General features: G+C 39.1%; 2 protein-coding genes and 1 long non-coding RNA gene across 6 annotated transcripts in view; 2 read left to right on the top strand and 1 right to left on the bottom strand.

Annotated features, from left to right (window-relative positions):
* LOC140931220 (succinyl-CoA:glutarate CoA-transferase-like) overlaps positions 1–8805 on the bottom strand; it is a 17524-nt gene extending 8719 nt beyond the window's left edge. Inside the window, exons 1-2 of one of the 3 annotated variants that reach the window (XM_073380987.1) lie at positions 931–992; positions 686–765 (exon numbers count right to left, since the gene is read on the bottom strand). In XM_073380987.1, the coding sequence (XP_073237088.1) occupies positions 686–732 (47 nt within the window). In that variant the 5' untranslated portion in view covers positions 733–765; positions 931–992. Of the gene's footprint in view, positions 1–685; positions 766–930; positions 998–8517 lie in introns of those variants that run through there. The other 2 variants (XM_073380988.1, XM_073380986.1) reach the window with 2 other exon arrangements.
* On the top strand, positions 1098–7243 carry LOC140931219 (MOB-like protein phocein). Of its 2 annotated transcripts, XM_073380984.1 has the most exons (7): positions 1098–1174; positions 1901–1963; positions 2742–2885; positions 3639–3725; positions 4911–4990; positions 5618–5729; positions 6741–7239. In XM_073380984.1, exons 1-7 carry the CDS (start codon positions 1112–1114, stop codon positions 6894–6896), a joined length of 705 nt encoding a protein of 234 aa, XP_073237085.1. In that variant the 5' UTR covers positions 1098–1111; the 3' UTR covers positions 6897–7239. The 2 variants fall into 2 exon arrangements, with proteins under 2 accessions (XP_073237085.1, XP_073237086.1); XM_073380985.1 differs by lacking the exon at positions 1901–1963 and having other exon boundaries at positions 1100–1174; positions 6741–7243.
* A 6418-nt stretch (positions 8806–15223) lies between the features above and the next one.
* On the top strand, positions 15224–19373 carry LOC140931222 (uncharacterized). The gene is made up of 3 exons (XR_012164936.1): positions 15224–15330; positions 15984–16217; positions 19079–19373. It is a non-coding gene; the product is annotated as an uncharacterized lncRNA (long non-coding RNA).
* Positions 19374–20479: the final 1106 nt, after the last annotated feature.

Raw genomic sequence — 20479 nt, forward strand, 5'->3', positions numbered from 1 at the left:
AATTGCCTTAGGACATTATATGACGTCTTACATGACATACATGGGATCAAAATGCGCTTTCATCATTGTAATGACAAACTAATCTTTGCCATTAAGTAAACATGTGCAAAAATGTCCCAGAAACTGTACAATGAATAAAAAAAAGTATGAATTTTGTGAAAAATGGACTAAATTTCAAACTAAAGCACTGAAATGCTCAAAAGTCCATTTTATCCGGGAGATTTGATGAAAAACTTGGAGACTCCCGGCAAAACCGGGAGAGTTGGCAGGTATGCATATGTTTTCAAATAATGTCTTCATTTCGTTCTTTTTTACTGAAGGATAGTCCCTGCGGATCTCATACAACTAAAACATATCCTTCACTGTTTGATTCCCTGCCTACAATGTATTTTTTGTATTTACCCAACAACTTAAAATCTTAATGACAGTCCTGCCTAAGCATATTGATGAGCATCCCTGTCATTTTAATATGGGAGATCCCCTTTGGGGGTGGGGGAGGGGAGGTTTCTGGAAGTTGACCCAGGAGCTCCTCAACTGCATTCCAAGGTCCTCTCGTATTCATCCTCAGTCTCTCCCTCACTCCACGGGACAAGTAAGAGAGGACCTGGCAAGGTGGTTGCGAGCTCCTGGGAACAAATCTGGGAGTAGCCTTCCAGACACCTCTGTCCTATCCTCTTAGACGTACCTGGACATGTCCAAGACTCTTATTCCAGACAGAGGACCAGATACCATTGATCTTCTACCTAAAGAGCAGTTTACACAGTACTGTGACACAAATAATTGATTTGCAAAATGAGATCTTACAACTCTTTAATACCTATCAAACGAAAAGAGTGATTTAAAAGGTTGAAGGGTGAGAACACATTCTAAGATTAATAGGCTGCAGTCGTGTACAACTGGACGAACCCTGAAAAGAAATTTAACACTTACCAGCAATCCGTCTGTAGAAACAGCTGTCGAATGGTAAAACGAAACGAAACAATCTGGAAGAATTCATCTCTTTCCAAAACACAAAACATGTGTTTTGTTTGTGTTCTGATACATGCCCAAACTGCTGTTCTAAAAACGTCCGCTGAACTGTACTGCAGTTTCAGCAATACAAAATTACAAGATGGCGACGGCGGAGGTCCTCACGACGATTATAAGAAGAAACAGGCCAGGAACGAAGGCTGCGGTTCGTCTTTCTTATTTCTATTACTAAAAAATCGTAGTTTTTTCATGTTTCTGTCAAACTTATCATTAGGGGGATTAACTTCGTTAGATTTACCAAGAAGAAACATGTTCAATGATAGAGATATGAGCCCGGTGAACATGAGAAAGATGTTTTTTTAGCCAGTGACACACACTTGCAAAACATTAAAACTATCTGCGTAGAATTTTCACGGAAAAAGAGTTCAGTTCCCAGAGGAGAGGGAAACACTTTGGTTCTGTGTCCACCAGCATGGCCACCATGATGTCAGCTGCAAAGGAGTCATTCATAATGGATTACAAAAAAACAATCTCTTGCTGACAGAAATCTGAGAACTGAAATAGAGGGTTATGCTTCCCTCTGAAATAATGCAGTGATCATCACTGGCGAAAAGAAGCATAAAAGGTCTCAAAATGGTGAATTCTGTGTTGAGGGTATATCTCATGTTCATTTTACTTTCAAGCACTACCACATAATCAGCAGCCATGTCAAAACCATCACAACTTTATCCTTAGTCTCCCTCACAGCCGTTGTTAATGTTGTCACACAACGACACTTAAAAAAGCTGCAAGGGAGACTACTCGATCCCTGGTCATCATTTACTTTAAAGTCTAATAATAATTTTAATTAAAAATACATGTACTACCGTATTTTTTCTTTTTTTTTTTATGGCTTGCAGTAAAGCTTGTGATGACTGTTTCTTTTCAACAGGACATGTATGGGTGGCCTGATGAACCTTTCGAGGAGATGGATAGTACATTAGCTGTCCAGCAGGTGACCAAAGAGCTGTGAATTACTATTTTTATTTCCACAATCCACAAAGGGTAGTTTACTAGCAGAGGCTTCTTTTCTTGGTATTCAGTGGGCTAGGGAAAAAGAGATGTTGTCCACCTAATGCCAGAAAAAAGAACCCTCTGCTAGCATGGAACACAAAAAGGGCATGAAACTTTGCTTGTACAGTGGTGCAGTGTATTGCTAACCTATCTGTTTGTTGATTAAGTCTTACAGTATGGTGTGACTGTTCAAAAGAAACCACATCTCCAGTTCACCCATTTTAACTGTCATTCTCTAAGCTCAATATTACTGTAAATGATCTATTAGATGCCCACTCTCAAATAAGCATCTCTCGTAGACCAAAGTAGTGAGGTCAACCTTAAAATCCTGTGTGTTCATGTCAGCTACCTTACGTGTATTATATTTGTAACCTGCTTTATCAAATAAAATGGTTATGATAATGATGATGTCAATTAATTTGGTTATGAATCTGTTCACTGACATTTTACCTATGACAGAAATGTATCACTTTCATCTGTTCCAGTTTTTTTTTTTTTGTTTTTGTCTGTTTATCTTTACAAATTCAAATTATTTTGACAGTGACTGCTTTGCAAAGTTTAATGCCCTTAAATCAGTTGCTTGATCAAAAATGCAAGAATATTATAAGGCCGTGCAAGATACTTTGTCATCCTTCTCTTCTTTATTCCCACCTACTTGTTGTATTTACCCGGCAACTTGAAATCCTAGTGACAGCCCTTCATTTTTGTTATTGTTTTAGTATATTCAGCAACAGATCAGAGCAGATTTCACCAATATAGATGCCATCTTAGAATCACCAGAAGGACAAGATGAGGGAGTGTGGAAATATGAGCATCTCAGACAGTTTTGCATGGAACTCAATGGACTAGCTGTCAAACTTCAGGTAATTAATAATAATTAATCGTTGTTATTGGTAACCTAAGCAATGCTAGTAGAAAGTGGGGAATTTAACTCTTTAAGCCCCAATATCCAAATACAAATTCGCAAGACTGATTTCTGTACATTCACTTAATGAATTAGTTGGGAGAATTTGTTTGAAGATCAAAGTGTTTTCCATGAAGTTATTGCTTTATATATTCTCACATCATTTTCTCTTGATTATGTATTGATATCATTAGGAAAAAAAATTGATTTTCATCACTCGCGGGACTTTTAACCCTTTAAAAAGGGTTAACAGTAAGGAAAAATGTTTGGCACTATTTTCCTTTTTGTTCCCTTTTCAAAAGTACGTGTATTCAGGGATTACAGTCTTAGCAACTTGGGAAAATCCACCAACTTCATCCCTTAGTTAAAATCGTGTTTACTACATTGCATCACATCACGTGTCGTAGTGTGAAAGATCAGAGTCACCCTATATACATGTAGCAAGTACTCTTTCAGATTTACAGCTTGCAAAAGCACTTTACAATGATAAATTCTCACCTGTCACAACAATATTTGATAATTATTATATTGAAAATGCTAATTGAAAGTTGCATCTGCCATAAATGGAGTTTGCAGTGATTCTTCAGAAATTTGAGTCATTTTCTGCAGGTTAATTAAGTTTATCATGTAGCATTTTTATGTTCACGAACATGTATGTTCAATCTGTAGCAGTTTTAGAAACCACCATTGTTTGTGTGTTTTTTTTCTTTAGACTGACTGTACTCCTGCAACTTGTACTCAAATGACAGCCACAGAGCAGTGGATATTTCTGTGTGCTGCACACAAGACTCCCAGAGAAGTAAACCCTACTGTATTATGTTATTTCTAATGTACATTATAGACATTTTTTGTAGACAGAGGTTTCCATATTTGCAAATTCATTTACGTCATTTTATAGTTTGCTTGAGCTTGAAGGCTTTACAGTTTACACACAGATGTACATGTAAAACACATTGCATCACAGCTACTTGTGCCAAAGAGCTAGTCATATAATAAGACCAGTCTCTAATACTTTTCCATCCAACTTAAAATTGTGTATGCTACGACTTGTTTTTATAGAAATAGAGTTGAGATTTTTCCATCCAGTAAAAGACATCTGTAGTAAAGGACAGTCATTAGGGTTTTAAGTAGCTGTTCTGTCAGCGAAAGTAGCTGATTTTACTGTAGTAGCCAGCTACAGTACTTACAGCTACACTTACAGCCTTGTTGTCGTCCGCTATCCTAATCTCCAGGTTGCTATTACACATGCATTGCATGTTTGTAGCCAGAATTCGTTTGGACTTCCACGGAAAATGAATGGGGTCAATGTACAAAATGCAATTTGATCACCTGCATTTGGACCTTCTGTCACTCGTAATCTGATCACGTGTGTTCTGACCATTTGTCACATGAAACTCATGCAAAGCATAGTGCTGGCGCAAAAGTGTTTTGAAATTCGATCCTTGTCGCCTGTATTCCATAACCTTTGGTTATTACTAATGATAAATTATCCAATCAGTATGTGTTATCTCAAATCACACCTTTAAGGGACGGACCATTAGAAAAGTTTTTTTTTGGGGGGGGAGGAATTTTCGAGCGGCAGGAATTTTTTTTGGTTATCAAATTCCTTGTATGAATTTTTTTTAGTCCATAGCATGAATATTTTTTAGGATTAATTGGCATGCATGAATTTTTTAAATTTAATTTTCCCTTGCACGAATATTTTTTTCTACTTCGCCCCCACCCCCCCCCCCCATAAGTCTTCTAATGGTCCGTCCCTAATTGGACAATATTACAGTTGTACATATTAAATTGAAACTTTGACTGCAATTTACTTTTACTTTTTTCCTCCCTGCTTCTTACACTGACATTGTCCATCACAGTCAAACATACAGGCAACAGACTTGTCTCACCCACCCTGAGAAAACGGTTGCACCACAAACTGACTCTAAGAGACAATCATAGTTACACAATGGACATAGTTCATGGTCTCTTTTGTTTACAGTGTCCAGCTATCGACTACACAAGGCATACTCTGGATGGAGCAGCATCACTACTGAACAGCAACAAATATTTTCCCAGTAGGTTAGTATACGTTTACAGTCTGGAAAAAAGTCAAATTCGTATAACCTTTCCAGGATACAAATTGTATGTAACTGATAGCCTTGCTTGTGTCGAAACTTTGTCCCAAGAAAGTTTGAGACATGCAGGACAAAACGTATTCTTTTCTAAAAGAATCTTGGCTACATATATACAGTACGGTCACACAAAATTTCATGTAAGACTTCATATAATGTCCTAAATCATAGGTCAATTTTGTGGGCGGGGTGGTAGGAAGGGGGGGGGGGGGTGTTGACATTCCGGAGGATAGTGCAAAGGAGAAAGTCTCCAGATTTTAGATCTCCAGAGGTTAGCATCTCTGCTTACTATCTTTTCTTTTTTCTTTTTCTTAGTTTGCTGGTAATAAATTCCCTTTTAAATAAAAGAGCAACCACAACTCCAAATTTCAGTCAAAAGACAAAATCATATGAAACCTCTTTGTCTCTTTATCCACACTTTCACTTGGAGATTTTTGTTTTTCGGCATTTTGCAAAATAGAATTTACAAACGTTGTCGAATAGTGACTTCGATCACTATTGCAACCAATCCCTGTGGGAGCTGTAACCACGGAAACAGCAGCTGCGTAACAATGAACCTTGTTTCTCTTTCTAGAGTGAGCATCAAAGAATCATCAGTAGCCAAACTAGGATCAGTTTGCAGGCGTGTCTACAGAATTTTTTCACATGCATATTTTCACCATCGTAGCATTTATGATGAATTTGAGGTAAGTTTTGCAATGAGATTCAGATAAAGTTTTAACTTTTTTCTAACACTGTCTTGAGCTCATTAAAAAACTTATAAAGAAAAAACAAAAGAAATTTAAAATGTTTAATGAGTGTCTTTATATCTGATAAAGACACGGCTAAACGAAAGTCCAATTTTTTAGACCAAAATAATCCCAAATCTTAATATTAGTTCAAGAATGAGTTGACCTATATCTGAGATTTTAAAGCCGTTCAAAAAACTCGCAGTGATGTATTATTAGGTATAAAAACTCGAGGCGAAGGCGGAGTTTTTAAACCTGATAATACACTCCTGCTCGATTTGTAAACAGCACTTAATGCATAAGGTTTTAGGCCAGTTCTCACGCTAAAATTTTAGTGCGTTGTTTTCAAAGGTTCTTGTCGTGGTTAAGCGTGAGAAGGAACTAATTAAATTTGTCTCACTCGTGAGACAGCCTCCTTTATGCAGCGGTTCTTGAGGTCAAAAAAAAATTGTGCATACTCGAGTCTAGGTAGCTATTGAATGAACACTGAAAAGCAGTTAATGAGGAGCAACATGGCATTGGTTCTTAGAGCATTTATTTCACGTTCATCATTTTAAATCTCTCGCAATTTCGCCTTTTAAGAAACTACTTTAATTTACCAATACATTGAAAATGCACTGTATATACCGCCGAGGCCCTACAGTGGTAAGTCAATTGGCCGCAGAAGGACTAGCTTAGTCAGTAGAGCGGGAGGTCGCTAGCCTCCCATGAAGACATTCTTAAGGGTACGTCACACGTTCCTGTGGGGCAGGAACGCGTGACGAACCTCTAAGAACGTCTGCTAGGAGGTCGCAGGCTCGGGTCAAAAACCATGGTCTAAAACATATCTGAGAAATGAAGGCCTTTTTTCCCGGCAATTGGCTAGCCTTCTTCACGTGTTCGGATGACCACGTAAAATGTTAATTGCGTGTTTTTTTTTTGACATGACTTTGCACGGTCAAACGAAAGCCTGCTTTTTTTCTTTTGCAGAATGAAACTCTTCTGTGCAAGAGGTTCACAGCCTACGTGTTGAAGTATGACCTCATGGCGAAAGAGAACCTTATTGTGCCCATGGACGAAGCTGCACCCTCACCCCCTCCCCCTGAGGGTCCTAAAGATGATGGACCAATGGACAGTGAAACATGAATGACTTAACAGGATTATTAAACAAAATATCATGGATGGTATTTACATTCTAATTGCCAGGAGCGACTCTGTGAAATTTTACAGAAATGCAAGTTAAATCACAAGGATTGCTCTTTGGGATTTTTTCATCAGCTTAAAAGTTGGAACATCTTTTTTCATCATAATAGACAATGTCACAGCAAAGTATTGTACAATAGCTTTTATTTGAAAAGTTACGCTGTAGGATTTTTGATATTTACTGAAAAGCTAGAACCATCTTGTACAGCGTAATAACACTACCACAGGAAAGAAATGCTCCGTAGCTTTCTTTTGAATGGTCGCACTTTAGGATATCGTCCTCTTAAACAAAGGTTAGAACAACTTTGTATAGTATATAAATAGTGCGGCTGGAAAGTCACTTTAGGATTTCAACCACAGACACAAAAGTAAGAACCACCTTGTACAGCATAATAAACAGTACCACAGGAAAGTACTGCTCCGTAGCTTTTATTTGAAGAGTCACACTTTAGGATTTCATCCACAGACACAAAAGTATAGGTTAGTAAACACTGAGCATATCAGGACGATAAGCCTTTTTCCCGCCATTTCAACACTCTCGCAGATCACTTCTGACATACTCTGTTCTGTGTCGCATAGATCCCAGGGGGGAACTCGACCAAAATTTGAGTATAAGTGAGTCGCTTAGAGTTTGAAATCCTGACCTTGTTTAGGACAACACCCCCAATTTTATTACCCTGTTTAGGTGACAGGATAAAATGCTTGCCGACGTTTTTTAAAGCCATTTATTGGCAATTGCAAAAGAGAAAATTCACGTTAATTATAGTCAATGGTTTTGTATACGTCGGGTACAAACAAATTTCATCCTGTTTATAATCAGGACAGCTCGCACAAATTATATGCCCTGTTTAGGACAGACTAGCGCAAAATTATATACCCTGTTTAGGAAAGAGAGGTCAAAAAGCATACCCTGTCCAGCGGCACATCTCGCATAGGCCATAGAAAGGAATCACCCCGCCCCCACCGGGCACAGATCTCATTTGTTATTATACACCACGTATTGCAATTATCATAACGTCCCAAGGATAAGATCTAGAAGGAGGAAGTGGTGGGTCCAATGTATCACATACAATGTAACACATGTGAGGATGTTGGAGAAACAGATTAACAATTTGTTCATGCGTCAGCGTGCGTATGTCGAGATATTGAACACGCGGGAAGTTTGGAGAGCACGAAAACTCTAGCCTCTTGAGTGCTCTCTACACTTCCCAAGTGCTCAATATCTTGACATTCGCACAGCTGAAGCATGAACTAATTGTTTTATAACATTATCAAGGCCATCAATGCAGCAGCTAAGTAAATTTTTTATTATTGTAGCTCGCGCTCAAAGCAGTACGCGTCAATGTCTGCGTGACTATATTTTTTATCTCACAATTATGTTTTTGTCTTGAAACTGAGAGAAAGTTTTCTCAAGTCGCTTAAGATAACATGAAACGGAGAGTGTAAATTTCATATTGAGCTTCCGGACACCTATTAATTCACAGAAAAACTTTTTGAAAGAAATAACTTTGCAAAGAATGATTTGCACACGCCACGAGGAGATGACAACAACAACAACACTCACCTCTTTTCCCTGCTATCGGTTGACAAATTCAGAACTGTTCTCTTTATAAAACACATTGTTAACGCCTCATCATGTGCTGTTGAGTTACCGATGCACTTGGGAGGATTGCTAAGCTCACAAAAACTCCAGGTATAGTTTATTGACGTCTTCAGCGTGCTCAACGGGAATATGAAGCACGCTCGCGCTCTTGAATTTGATTAGATGAATCTTCTAGCTATGTTATAAAAGATCTTTGAGGTCTCCCGCACATTCACGTAGATCACCCTGGACACATGACAGATCTGGAGAGGACCAAGATATTGACTGTAGAACCTAACTAGTCCCGAGAAAAGTCCGAGACTTCTAGACTTAAAACTCGACTTAAATTCAGCTAGGATCTCATTTTTTGAAAAGCCATTCACCACCCAAATAGTTTCAAGAGAAAACGATGCAGGGAAACCTAAGCTTTATGGGCATGGTCTTACAAGTGTAAAACTATAAAGTTTAATGAAATGGGAATATTATTCGTCTCCGTTAGTTGTTTACTTATTTGCCACACAGCTCTACTGAGAAAGATAGTTTATCCTCCGGCGTAATACATTATTTAAAAAATCAAACAGCCGCAAAATCTGTGATTGCCAGTTTTTTCGAGACTACGTGACTGTTATTCAGCCCCCGTCTGCTCATAGCCGGATATTTTTGAATGCACAAATTTTTCTTTGCGGATTCAAAAATTTTCACGTCCACACTTATCCGCATTCACTCTCAGTTCGTCAGCTAATTTGTAAAGCGATCTCGAGCGAAAATTTTATTGCCAATCGTCTTTAATAACTATTTCTGACTCAGTGACAAAATTGCCCCAGCAAGCATTATTTCGCTCGTTTAACTAGTTTACGGCGTCCAGTTCGTCCGTCCGACATGTAAAGAAGCTTCAAAATGTCGAGCCACCGTTTGGCATAATCAGAAGTGTACAGTAGTCATAGCTACAATTGTAGGTTTAACTGCACACACGTTATAAGACTTGAAACTGAAAGTCCAAGAAGAAAAGAAGCGATAACATTGCGCTCGGCGACGTCTCGAAAAATTCAAGGAAAGAACTGGGCCATCGTATCTTGTGACGTCCACACTGGATACAAAATATCCGGATTTAGCGTCCACGCGATTCCGGATCGTAGCGTATTCAAAACTTTCCACTCTGTGGAGAACGGATTAAAAAAGTTGTGGATTCGAATGCCGGATCAGTATACCGCATACGTGTGGACGGAAGCCGAATCCGCAGGGAAAAAGTTGAGGATTGAAAAATATCCAGATACGTCAGCAGTGACGTCAGTACCTGACGTCTGTCCTGAAACGTCGAGTTGGACATCGAGTTCGAGTTAAAGTTAGACTTCGTGTGGGACTTGGAGTTGGAATTTTTTTTTTTAATTAGACAACAACTGTTGCGTGACTTTGAGGATTTCGTAAGAAGAAATGAGACTAAGATACATTTATCACGGGCAGGATATGGAACCTCACCCTTTTCACGTTAAATCAACGTGAATACCGCCAATTCAACAACTGATTCAACCGTCAGTAGCCCTTGAACTATTTAGAAGAGGTGAAAGTACAGCATGCAGAGGTGAATTTTACAAAGCCCAATTATAATCTCCCGCCTAATTGAAATGAATTGTTTTTAACTGAAATGAATTTTTCTGTTTTAATTGAAATGATTTTTTTAAAAAATCGAAAGGAACATGAACTTATGAAATGAAATGACTTGTAAATAGTGCTTTGACTAAAGATTCTTTTTTATTCAGCGATATTAATTGTAAATAGGTTTTAATAGTTAGTTTTTTTATTACGAATGCTTATCACGTCACTGTAAATGATTCTTTATTCCCATGCAAATAAAACTCGTTTTATGAAAAATAATCTCCCACCTGAAGAACGTGAGGCAATTAAAATTCACCTTCGGAGCGTCAGATTTCACGTTTAGTTTCACGTGACTTTTGATGACCTTTGTTGTAAACGAACTCCGAAAGTTCGGACACCTGTTCTCTCCCACATACTGTAATTGTACAAGCTACGAGTCGCTATTAGAATTTCCGTTAACTTAAATATTTTCCTTCCCTTTCGCTCTTTGAAAATCAAACTGTTTAAGGTTCAAAATGTCAAAGAAGAAGATCAGGAGTGACTGTGACCGCCTCGAGTGTGGTGAGACAGAAAAAATGTTCGCCGGAATTAATTCCGGAACATGGAGTTTCAACAAGCGCGTGGAAATCTCCTCTGCAGTTGAAGAATGGTTTTGCCCGGTGGATCTAAACTTGGAAAAAATGAAACTAATGATGCAGACACACTTATAATTTATGATACTGCATTTGCTCACATTTTCATCTCGACCGCCTTTTATACACTCGGGTTTACGGGTTTAATTTAAACTTATGCTTATCTTACCTGAAGCACACTGCCTCCGTTTGTCTCTACACGATTAAATACAAAGTCAGTAAATGTTCACAGAAGCGTGCACGTTTTTGCTACAGATATGTGAACAGCCTCTTGATTCAACTTAGCAGTTAGTAAATAATCAACATCAGCGTCATCAGAAGTGTCGAGTCCCTGTTTGCCGTAATATACAGTTGAAAATATAATGTCGTAAACAATGGTCTTTATAGCGAAAATGGATTGGAAATTAATAGCGTGTGATCAATAATTTTGAAATTTGAATTATGATGTATTATGAAATTTGCCTACATCACTGGTTTTTATCTCTTTCGAAGTTTAGTTCCAATGTTAAATGTTAAAACCATTTCAGCTGGAGGCGGGAATTTCCACTGAAGCACTGAAGTCCTTGTTCCTGCAGTTCTGCCATGCTCTTGGCCTTAAAATCGCTCTTACAGTTGACTCCCGATAACTCGCCCGCCCGCTAAGTCGAACCTCGCTCTAACTCGAGCCAAAACCGATTTCCCCCAGTCTCCCACGCAGGCGTTTTTAGGGAAGCTCGTATTTCTTCCCTCCCTTCTAGATTTCCCCTGGATTTCCTTCATACATTTACTGTAATTTTACCCTCGGTAACTCGAACGCTCGATAACTCGAACCTCCCGCTAACTCGAAGTAGTTTTTGTTTCCTCTCAGATCATTTCTATATAATTCTACCCTCGATAACTCGAACCGTGTTTTGAGCTCTTTTTATTTAATTAAAAGTCGGTAAAAAACAGTCTACTGGCGTCCGAAGCATTGAATTTTGAATTTCCCATTGACGTGTTGTAGGCATATAGTTTACTATTGGAGGCTGATGTCAGTTGTCACAAATCTAACGTGAAACAGCTTTACTTCTCAAAACAGTAAAACGCATGCTCTATTTTGGCAATGTTTTGTTACGTTATGTTCTGATTTATAATCTAGAAATATCTTTTAATTTTCACTCGACATTTCTACAACTAAATGTGATTAAAATGTTCACTATGCAGTAAAACTGTTTTTTCCTTACTCCCGTCTATTTTGTTCGAGCTCCCGATAACTCGAACTCCCCGGCGATAACTCGAACCTTTTTCGATTTCCTTTGAAGGTTCGAGTTATCGGGAGTCGACTGTATTCTTCTGCTTAGACATTTTTGAACCTTAAACTATCCGAGTTTCAAACAGCGAAAGGGAAATAAAATTTATAAATCAACGCGAACTTAGAATAGCGACTCGTAGTTCGTACAAGTACAGTATGTGACAGAGAACGGATGTCCGAACTTAAGGAGTTTGTTTACAACAAACGTCATCAAAACTCACTTGAAACTACACGTGAAGAAGAAGGCGGAAGACGGCGGATAAAGGCATAACTACTGTGGCAACTCTTTAATGAACTCCACCCAAAAACCACATAGATGACATGACTAGAAAATGGCATTGTGATATACTAAGCACGCCTCTTAGACGATAAATCATTGTTATTTTTTCTTGTAACTCGAAGTACAACTCGAAGTTCAACTCGAAGGCTAACTCGAACATATACGACTCCTAATAGACAATATTATTTCTACTGTTTTAAGGATCCTGAGTTTAACATGTTTCGACCTCATCAACTTAGGTCGCTATAAGCCCCGGCCTAACCCCAAACCCCAAACCCTAAACCCTGCACAGATCCGAAACCTGCACAGCTTAGCTGTGCATCGATCTCGGAATTGTTGCTGTAACCTTTTCAAATCAAGGAAGGTTCTCGCCTTAGCACTTGATGACCACTAACAAAACAATTTTCAAGTAGGCAATCTCGCAGGAGTAATTGAGACTACTAGCTTTGAATGATGACTTAGAAAATTACACGCTTTTACGATTCACGTACACCGATTTTATGTTCTGTGTTCAGCCATTTGTTGTACCTGTATGTAGATGACAGATCAAACAGATCAAAAGAGTGTTTGATACAATAGACGCGAAAATTTATGTGAGTCCTTTAAGCATTTACTATAATTATGGACGTGATGCGGAAAAATTGCAGATATTGTTCAAATTGACCCGCTGGATAACTGAAACGTGCTGCATGATCCGTTCTTTAACCACGCTTTGCTAACCAGGACTATAAAAAGGCCTCGTTATTACACATTTATTTACTAATCAGTGATCTACAGCGACACCAGCCGGGAAGGTTGCCGTGTCAGTAGCTTCGTGTAGCCCTTTAAGGTAAAGTATTCCAATTCAGTTTTCTCGCTTTTGACTTTGATATTCAGAAAAAATTCTGTTTTATTGAAAAGAAAGTAATGTCAAAGCGCAATTCATGCAATTTACATTTTTTAAAGTCACTATTCAGTCCTTTTCCTCCGCTAGAACAAGTTTAAATTCGACAAAATCATGATTTGGGAAAGGACAAAGAAGGAAAACATCCCCTGGTCCGTTAAGCCAGTCGTGACGGCTTCTACTTTTTCTCTCTTGTCTTCTTCTTCTTCTTTCTTTTGTTTCATTGTCTTATTTGATTCTTAAATTTGCATTTCGATCAAAGCGTACAGTAAAACTCTGCAACTAAGAACATGAACATGAATTCAAAGGCACAGACTTCTAGGAAAAGCAAGGTTTGGACGGTTAAAAGCCAAAATGAAATGCACTTGCCACAAACAAACAAATCTTAGCGACCTATAAGCCTTGAACTCGTCTGGGAAGTAAGACACACTGACAAATGTTCTTTTATCTCGATTTTCGCTTTTATTTTGAAGCTACTGGTCCAAAGTGCTCCACCAGTGTCTGCAGGCCGCTATAATCCGCGCGTGATCCGCGCGCTGCACTTGCGACAAAAATTTAAATACCTTCGCTAAGCCGGGAGTAGTCAATCAATAAAAATCGGTATCGGCAAAAATCGGTAGTAATCAACTGATTTTTATCAATTGATAACGGAAATCGGTGAAAATCGTTAAAGTAAATTGCTGTGTCAAATGGATATTATCGATTTTTCATGATTTTATCGATTTATAACGGAGGTCCGCCGTTGTCGTTTTTTGGCATGAGATAGCTGAGAAAACATATCCACGAATATCAACTGCTCAACAAACATGAAAATGAGAAATGTGGAAACTATCACACACACAAAGTCCTCTCTAAAACTCTTCGTTTGCGGTACATAATAACAAAAACGGTTCGGTTTTACAATTACATTCAGTTCTCGCAGGCAAGTATCACGAGAAATACAACCTTTAATAAACTGATTTCCTCTCCTGATTTTCAGAGATCCCCTCGAGTCATTCAAAGATTTCCCTGGATAGATTTTCACCGTTTCCGTTATCAATAGATAAAAATCACTTGATGGCTTACGTTTTTTATCGTTTTTGATTTTTATCTATTGGCTACTCCGGGATTTAACTAAACGTGGAACTACACCGACGTTATTTTGAAAGGGCGGCAGGTCTAAATCGTGAAAAACTGGGCGCCTACAAACCAGAAGACGATATTAAACCTGGTTTTGAAGAAAAGATAAGATTTTTCAGATTTTTTTAAAAGAATTTTTTAAAAAGTGATAAATGTTTGATCCTTCGACGCTCAACTGCAACTCAATTGTCAACAAATTTACTGTTTGCATGAAATCAGTTTTCATTTTTGAATGAACAGATGAACAGATACATCTTCTGATATAAATCGATGAAATCGGTAAAAATCAAGGTAAATCGATAAAAGAAACGATTGTGTCATCGATTTCTACCGATTGAGCGATACGATCGATATCAATCAAATTAGATTCACCGATTTTTATCGATTTATTGATTGATAAATCGGTACCTATTTTTATCGATTGACTACTCCGGGCGTTGGTAGTGTGACATAAGGGAAATCCATGATTTTAGGCCTCCTCCACACATATCCGGGTATTGAATCCGCTACTTTTTCTTTGCGGATACGGCTTATGTCCACACGTAACCTGTGAATCCGGCAGACGAGTCCTGTGTTCTGCATTCGGTGTTCCGCATTCAGATTACTTTGACAAGATTTCTGAATCAGCTGACTGGATGAGTATTGCACATCAATTTCTCTCAGATATTCGTATCACACCTTCTTCTACTATTAGTCTGAGACTGCGGTTATTCCCAGTTTAACAAATACGAAAGCGAAAAATAAAAACAACTTACCTCCTCAAAAAAAGAGAGAGAGAATCGTACAACTCTTACCAAAGCCTTGTACTTATCAATCGTGCCAAATACCGCCTCCGTGACGCTTTGCGCAGCACTATAATGCTGTCACCTTGTACGCCTCGTTTGCTCGTTGGCAATAATGTTGCATACTTTGTTTTCTTTCAGTTTTGCTGAAAATCATTTCGTCGTCAAAATAGACAGAAAGATGACTCCGTTATTTCTAGTTCTCCTTAATCTTTTGGCTGTTGGCCATGCAACAAGTAAGTTCAACAGACGCAATGTTTAATTAACAAGTTAGAGTGTTTTATGACGCTCAAAATGCGAGGTGCGGGCGCCCATTTTATTATTAAAGCGTGATAAAACACGAACTCTAAGACATCCTCGTTCCCAGCGTTCTCTCTGAAAACTTCCAGTTTTAATGATTGTGAAACATTTACATAATAGTAATGATGATAATAATACTAATAACAATAATAATAATAATGAAATGCTTCAGTTTAATGATGATGATGATATTAATAATAATAATTAAAAATAATAATAACCTTTTTATTGACAACAAAGCTAACTATTAAAACCTATTTACAATTAATGTCGCTGAAGAGAAAAGTATTCGGTCAAAGCACTATTTACGAGTCATTTCATTTCATAGTCTCCTGTTCATTTCGATTAAAAAAAAATTCAATTCAATTTAAAAAATGTAATAATAATAATAATAAGGTTGCAGGATGTGTCATGTACCGGGAACTGGCTACCAGTTGAACCAATGAGAATGAGATGTTGTAGTTAATTTATTATCTTCATTAGCATACATTACCATGCCCAAAAACAAAAGAAAAACAAAACTTACCTGAGATAAAAAATTAACTACAACATATACATTATAGTAATGATAAAAATCAATTTTTTACAGAGAACTGTTGGGAACATTTGCCGGAGGGCACATGCCGATACATAAATGATCCCTGCCCAGCAGGTTCTGAAGATTGCTCTAAGAATTATGCTTGTCCTGTGTCAACCAACAAATGCTGTTGCCCGTCGTCTGTGACGCCAACTGCGACAACGTCTGTGACGACGTCTGTGACGACGTCTGTTACGCCGTCCGTGCCGCCGTCTGTGTCGACCGCCCCGCCGACACCTAAACCAAGTTTGTATTATGTTCGCCAATTTCTTTAATATATAGATTTAGCCAGAATGATTGAAGTGCATAAATTTTGCTTCACAAATAGATTTTTTAGAAAAACGTCCACTCGATAAATGCGTTGCTCAAGTACTCAGCATCATTCACTATCCAAGCTTTTCACGGGATCATTTTTGGCTGAAATTCAGGGGTAGACCCAGAAAATTCAGAAAGGGGTGGCCGGGACACTTGCCCACTTGTCATCTGTAGAGATACTTTGTATTTTTCTGACAATTCTATAACAGTAATACAAAATTTCAAAGAAAAAGGGTGGCCTCGGCCCTTCGGGTCCTAGGCCCACTCCTAAATCCGCCCTTGAAATTGGGGATCATTTGCGGTTTTGTGCCCGGCTTTTTCGCAAGCAAAACGTCACTAGTTACTAACATATAACCACCACGATAAGTGATGATTAGGGCCCAGTCATAATTTAAGTTGGAGGGGGGGGGGGGGTGGAGGAGAAATTGGGGGGCCTTCAATTTTTTTTGGATGGAATATGGGGGGCCTTAAAATGCCAAAAGATGACCTTGGGGGGGGGGGGGGGGTCTTCAAGTTTCTTTTAAGTAGCATCCCTACTGAGCAGCATGATGTTTGAGTATTAAGGGACCTGATTTTGATTCAGTTTTACACAAAGTCCTATATTGTATAATACTAAAACAATTTAATCAGCATTTTGACAAAAAGATCTAATGCTCAAATAGTAGGTGTATCAACACAACATCCATTATTGTGTAACACTGAAACAATTTCATCGGCATTTAAACAAATGATTACATGCATAAAGTCATGTTATGCAATCTCACTATCCTTTGTAGATGAGGTTGATGTGGACTCACTGTCACTGTCACTGTGTCACTGTCAAGTTTTTTGCTATTAGAGCATGTACTGCTCATATAAAAAGCAGTAAGCTTTGGCTGATTATCTTCTTTCTTCCTTGAAGCGGTCCTGTCGGCCTCTAACCTTTCGATGGCTTGTCTTATCTCAATTATAACACAATCACTGATATATCCTTGCTCTATAAGCTGTTTGAGAGGCTCTAGGTGAAATCTCTTTCTCAGTTTAGTGTGAAGTGCTTCTCTGTTGTTGAAGTGACGGTGAGTAAGAACGGTAAAGTAAAGAAAATGTTATTTGTTATTACCATTTGGGTATTATGTAAGAAAGGGGGGCCCTTAAATCTTTTAACATGATTGAAGGGTGGGGTGGGGGGGGGGGTTACCTAAAAAACATGGGTGCTTTTAGTAGGGGTCTGGAAATAATTTGGGATAAAAAACAATTTCTCCTCCACCCCCTCCTCCAACTTAAATTATGACTGGTCCCTTAGCACTTCTGTCGTGCCAGTGAGAAAGCCATCTAAAGGGCTTTTCTGGCCCTGCGTGGCGGGTGCAAAATAGGGGAGGGGAGGAAGGGGAAAGAGTGAGAGGGCAAACAGGTTTCTTCTCCCACCTCACCCTCATACTTAGCGTCTTCGTTCCACTTGACCAGCGGTCGGCCAGCATGCGCAGTAAGGGACGAAGACTCGAGGTACGAGATTGCTCCCACCTTTTTTCGAGGCCTGCCACGCATGCTCAGACTTGGGATCTTAATCTTCAAAATAGCTCATCGTCAGTGAGAATAAAAAATTTACGGATGGTATCCATCGACACAATCCCCCGTTTTCCCTTCCTCTTCTACCTCGCAAGCAGAGGCTTAAATTCTTCTTCTTGATGGAGGGTTCTATCTCAATCGCGTCAAGCCTTTGAAGTCGCTGCAGTAGCTTGAACTTCTAGACTAGTCAATCTTGTCTTCTCTGGATAAAACGCTTGCAGCGTACGGCTTTTAGGCCTAATTTCAAAACTGTATCTTAACAATGTGCAGCGGATCTATGCTTAAAGAAGATCTCAACCGATTCATGCAGAGTCTTTCTCGAGGTACGCGTGTGTTTTTCGTTCGTGGTTCGTAATTAAAGGAAGAGGTCGAACACTGCAGGAGGGGCACTTTGAATTTCAAGTGACGGGAATGATCGAAGGATTTTTTTGGGTTTGAAATTTTCGCTTCAGGGATTTTTTGGGGGTAGAAAAATTTGGCGAGTATATTTTTGGGCGGCTTTATTCAAGTACAGGTTTTTTTTGGAGGGGGTGCGGAAGGGTATTCAAAACAATATGAAGATTCGTGTTAGTGCCCGTGTATCGCGGCGGCGTAGTTCTGCCCAAAAACGTACATCCAAACTTGTCAAGGCTCGGAAATTCGACATCGGATTTTTTGGGGCTAATTTTTGAACTGTTTGGTCCCTTCGATCATCCCCGGCCCTTAAAACCCGGAGTACCTTCCCTAGGGTCGAACTAAAAAACGATCGGGGAGGGGCCATAGAAAGAAGCCAGGGAAAAAACTCGCTTCTTTTTTCCGTCTCGCCCCGCTCCCCTTCCCACCGTTTGCTCGTTAGTCCTCTGTTTATCTTTCGCACGGCTTTGGCTCTAACTTTACGAACCACAAATAAAAAAACAGACCAAAAATCGCCTGATACGCAGGTTAGCGAAAGAAACTCCGCTCTGCTAGTGGGATATTTCACTTTCTACGCCAGGAGGATAATGATGATAATACTAATAATAATTATTATTTTAAATTTTTTTATAATAATAATAATAATTTTGTTGATAACAATGCTAACTATCCTATTGACAACAATTTCGCTTAAAAATATTATTCCGTCAAAACACTATTTACAATTCCTTTCGATTAAAAAGCACTTAGTTTTGATAAGAAAAAAAAAACTTAATCATATCAAATTATTAATTATTCATTTCATAATAATAATAATAATAATAATAATAATAATAATAATTTATTCTTCACAGAGTACTGTTGGGAACATTCGTTGGACGCCAACTGCGAATTCAAATATGATCCATGCCCACGGAATCTTACAGATTGCTCTCAAGACTTCGTTTGTCCTTTGTCAACCAACAAATGCTGCTGCCCATAGAGACAAGTGTGTAACACCCCTTGTTATATATTCCACCACGCGGTAGATTGTTTGCCATAAGCAAATGAAACCTGGTGTTGGACTCGCATGCAGAATTGTATGAATGCCGAGTCAGCTGAACAACAGAAAATAAAAGGTGTAAATAAAATAAATTCTGTTGTTTTTTATTTTGACTCGAACAATATCTTGATCTGCGTATTGAGGGTTAGGGTTAGGGTTAGGGTTAGGGTTATGGTTTTAGTACAGGTGTTTGAGGCTTTTTGAAAAACAAGGCTTTTGACCAGAGTTCCCGGTTGGTTTGAGATAACAGCAGTCTCTCCACGCCACTTGCCGAAAGGAACGTTTCGCCAGGAAGGACATCTGAGCGTCAGCGACAGAAATTTCATTCTGATGGCGAAAAGAATAAATAATCGGTAGTCATGGCGTCCCAAATGTAAATTTGTTCGATTTTTTGATTGGAGAGACGGCGCGCTGTATTAGCGGGCTAAGAAAAGTCTTTCTAACTTGAATGCCGATACTAAAGGCCTGACTTACTTACTGATCATGGTCAGTCTTGTGACGAATTGTACGCAATAGGACCGTATGCTTTTTTTTGGGAGGGGGGCATTTTTTCACTCCTGTGCAGCCTCCCAAAACCTGCCTCGTATCCAGACGTCTCTCTCTCGATGTAAAATTTGCGCGCCACACACGGCGAGAAGGTGAGGACATCTCTCTTCTTTCTCCTTCAAACCAAACATTTCCGCTCGAGTTAATGCGCGAAAGCTGGAACTAGAGCAAAAAAAGAGTTTTTTCCCCTCTCTCTGCAAGTTTTCGCGCAATAACTCGAGCGGAAATGCTTGGTACGCAGTCTATCGTATGGTCCCTTGCGCTTCGTCACCAGTTAGTCGCGTTTTGCGCTCGCCTCTGTGTAGCCTGTGCCAGGCTCTCAGATAGTATAGTGGGGACGTATTAAAACGCGCAAACCGACGAGCGCCACTTGGGAAAGGGGGCCTTGTCTCTCCCCAGCCCCAGCGCGTTTTTCGCATTTTTTTTCACTGAACGACTTTTCACCACCATCTCGTAGCCTGGAACAGGCTAGAGGGGGGGGGGGGGGGGTGCGAAAAACGAAGCGGCACCCGGGGAGGGAGGCAGTCCCAAAACAGTCCATAATCACAACGTCCACCCAGGGCCGTGCACAAACTCAAAATGTTCTCTATATCAATGCGATTTTTTTACCTGTTTTGTTTCCTTATTTCTAGCAGAGACAGAGATAAAATATGCATGCATGGCAATG

Source organism: Porites lutea, chromosome 3 (genome assembly GCF_958299795.1).
Source record: "Porites lutea chromosome 3, jaPorLute2.1, whole genome shotgun sequence".
Taxonomy (NCBI): Eukaryota; Metazoa; Cnidaria; class Anthozoa; order Scleractinia; family Poritidae; genus Porites; species Porites lutea.

Bases quoted from the DNA above. Each gene is read 5' to 3' on its own strand.
- LOC140931219 (XM_073380984.1), top strand. From the start codon at position 1,112: ATGGCGACGGCGGAGGTCCTCACGACGATTATAAGAAGAAACAGGCCA. The intron at 3,726-4,910 runs GTAAACCCTACT...TTTTGTTTACAG, and splicing joins CACACAAGACTCCCAGAGAA to TGTCCAGCTATCGACTACAC. The intron at 4,991-5,617 runs GTTAGTATACGT...TTCTCTTTCTAG, and splicing joins AACAAATATTTTCCCAGTAG to AGTGAGCATCAAAGAATCAT.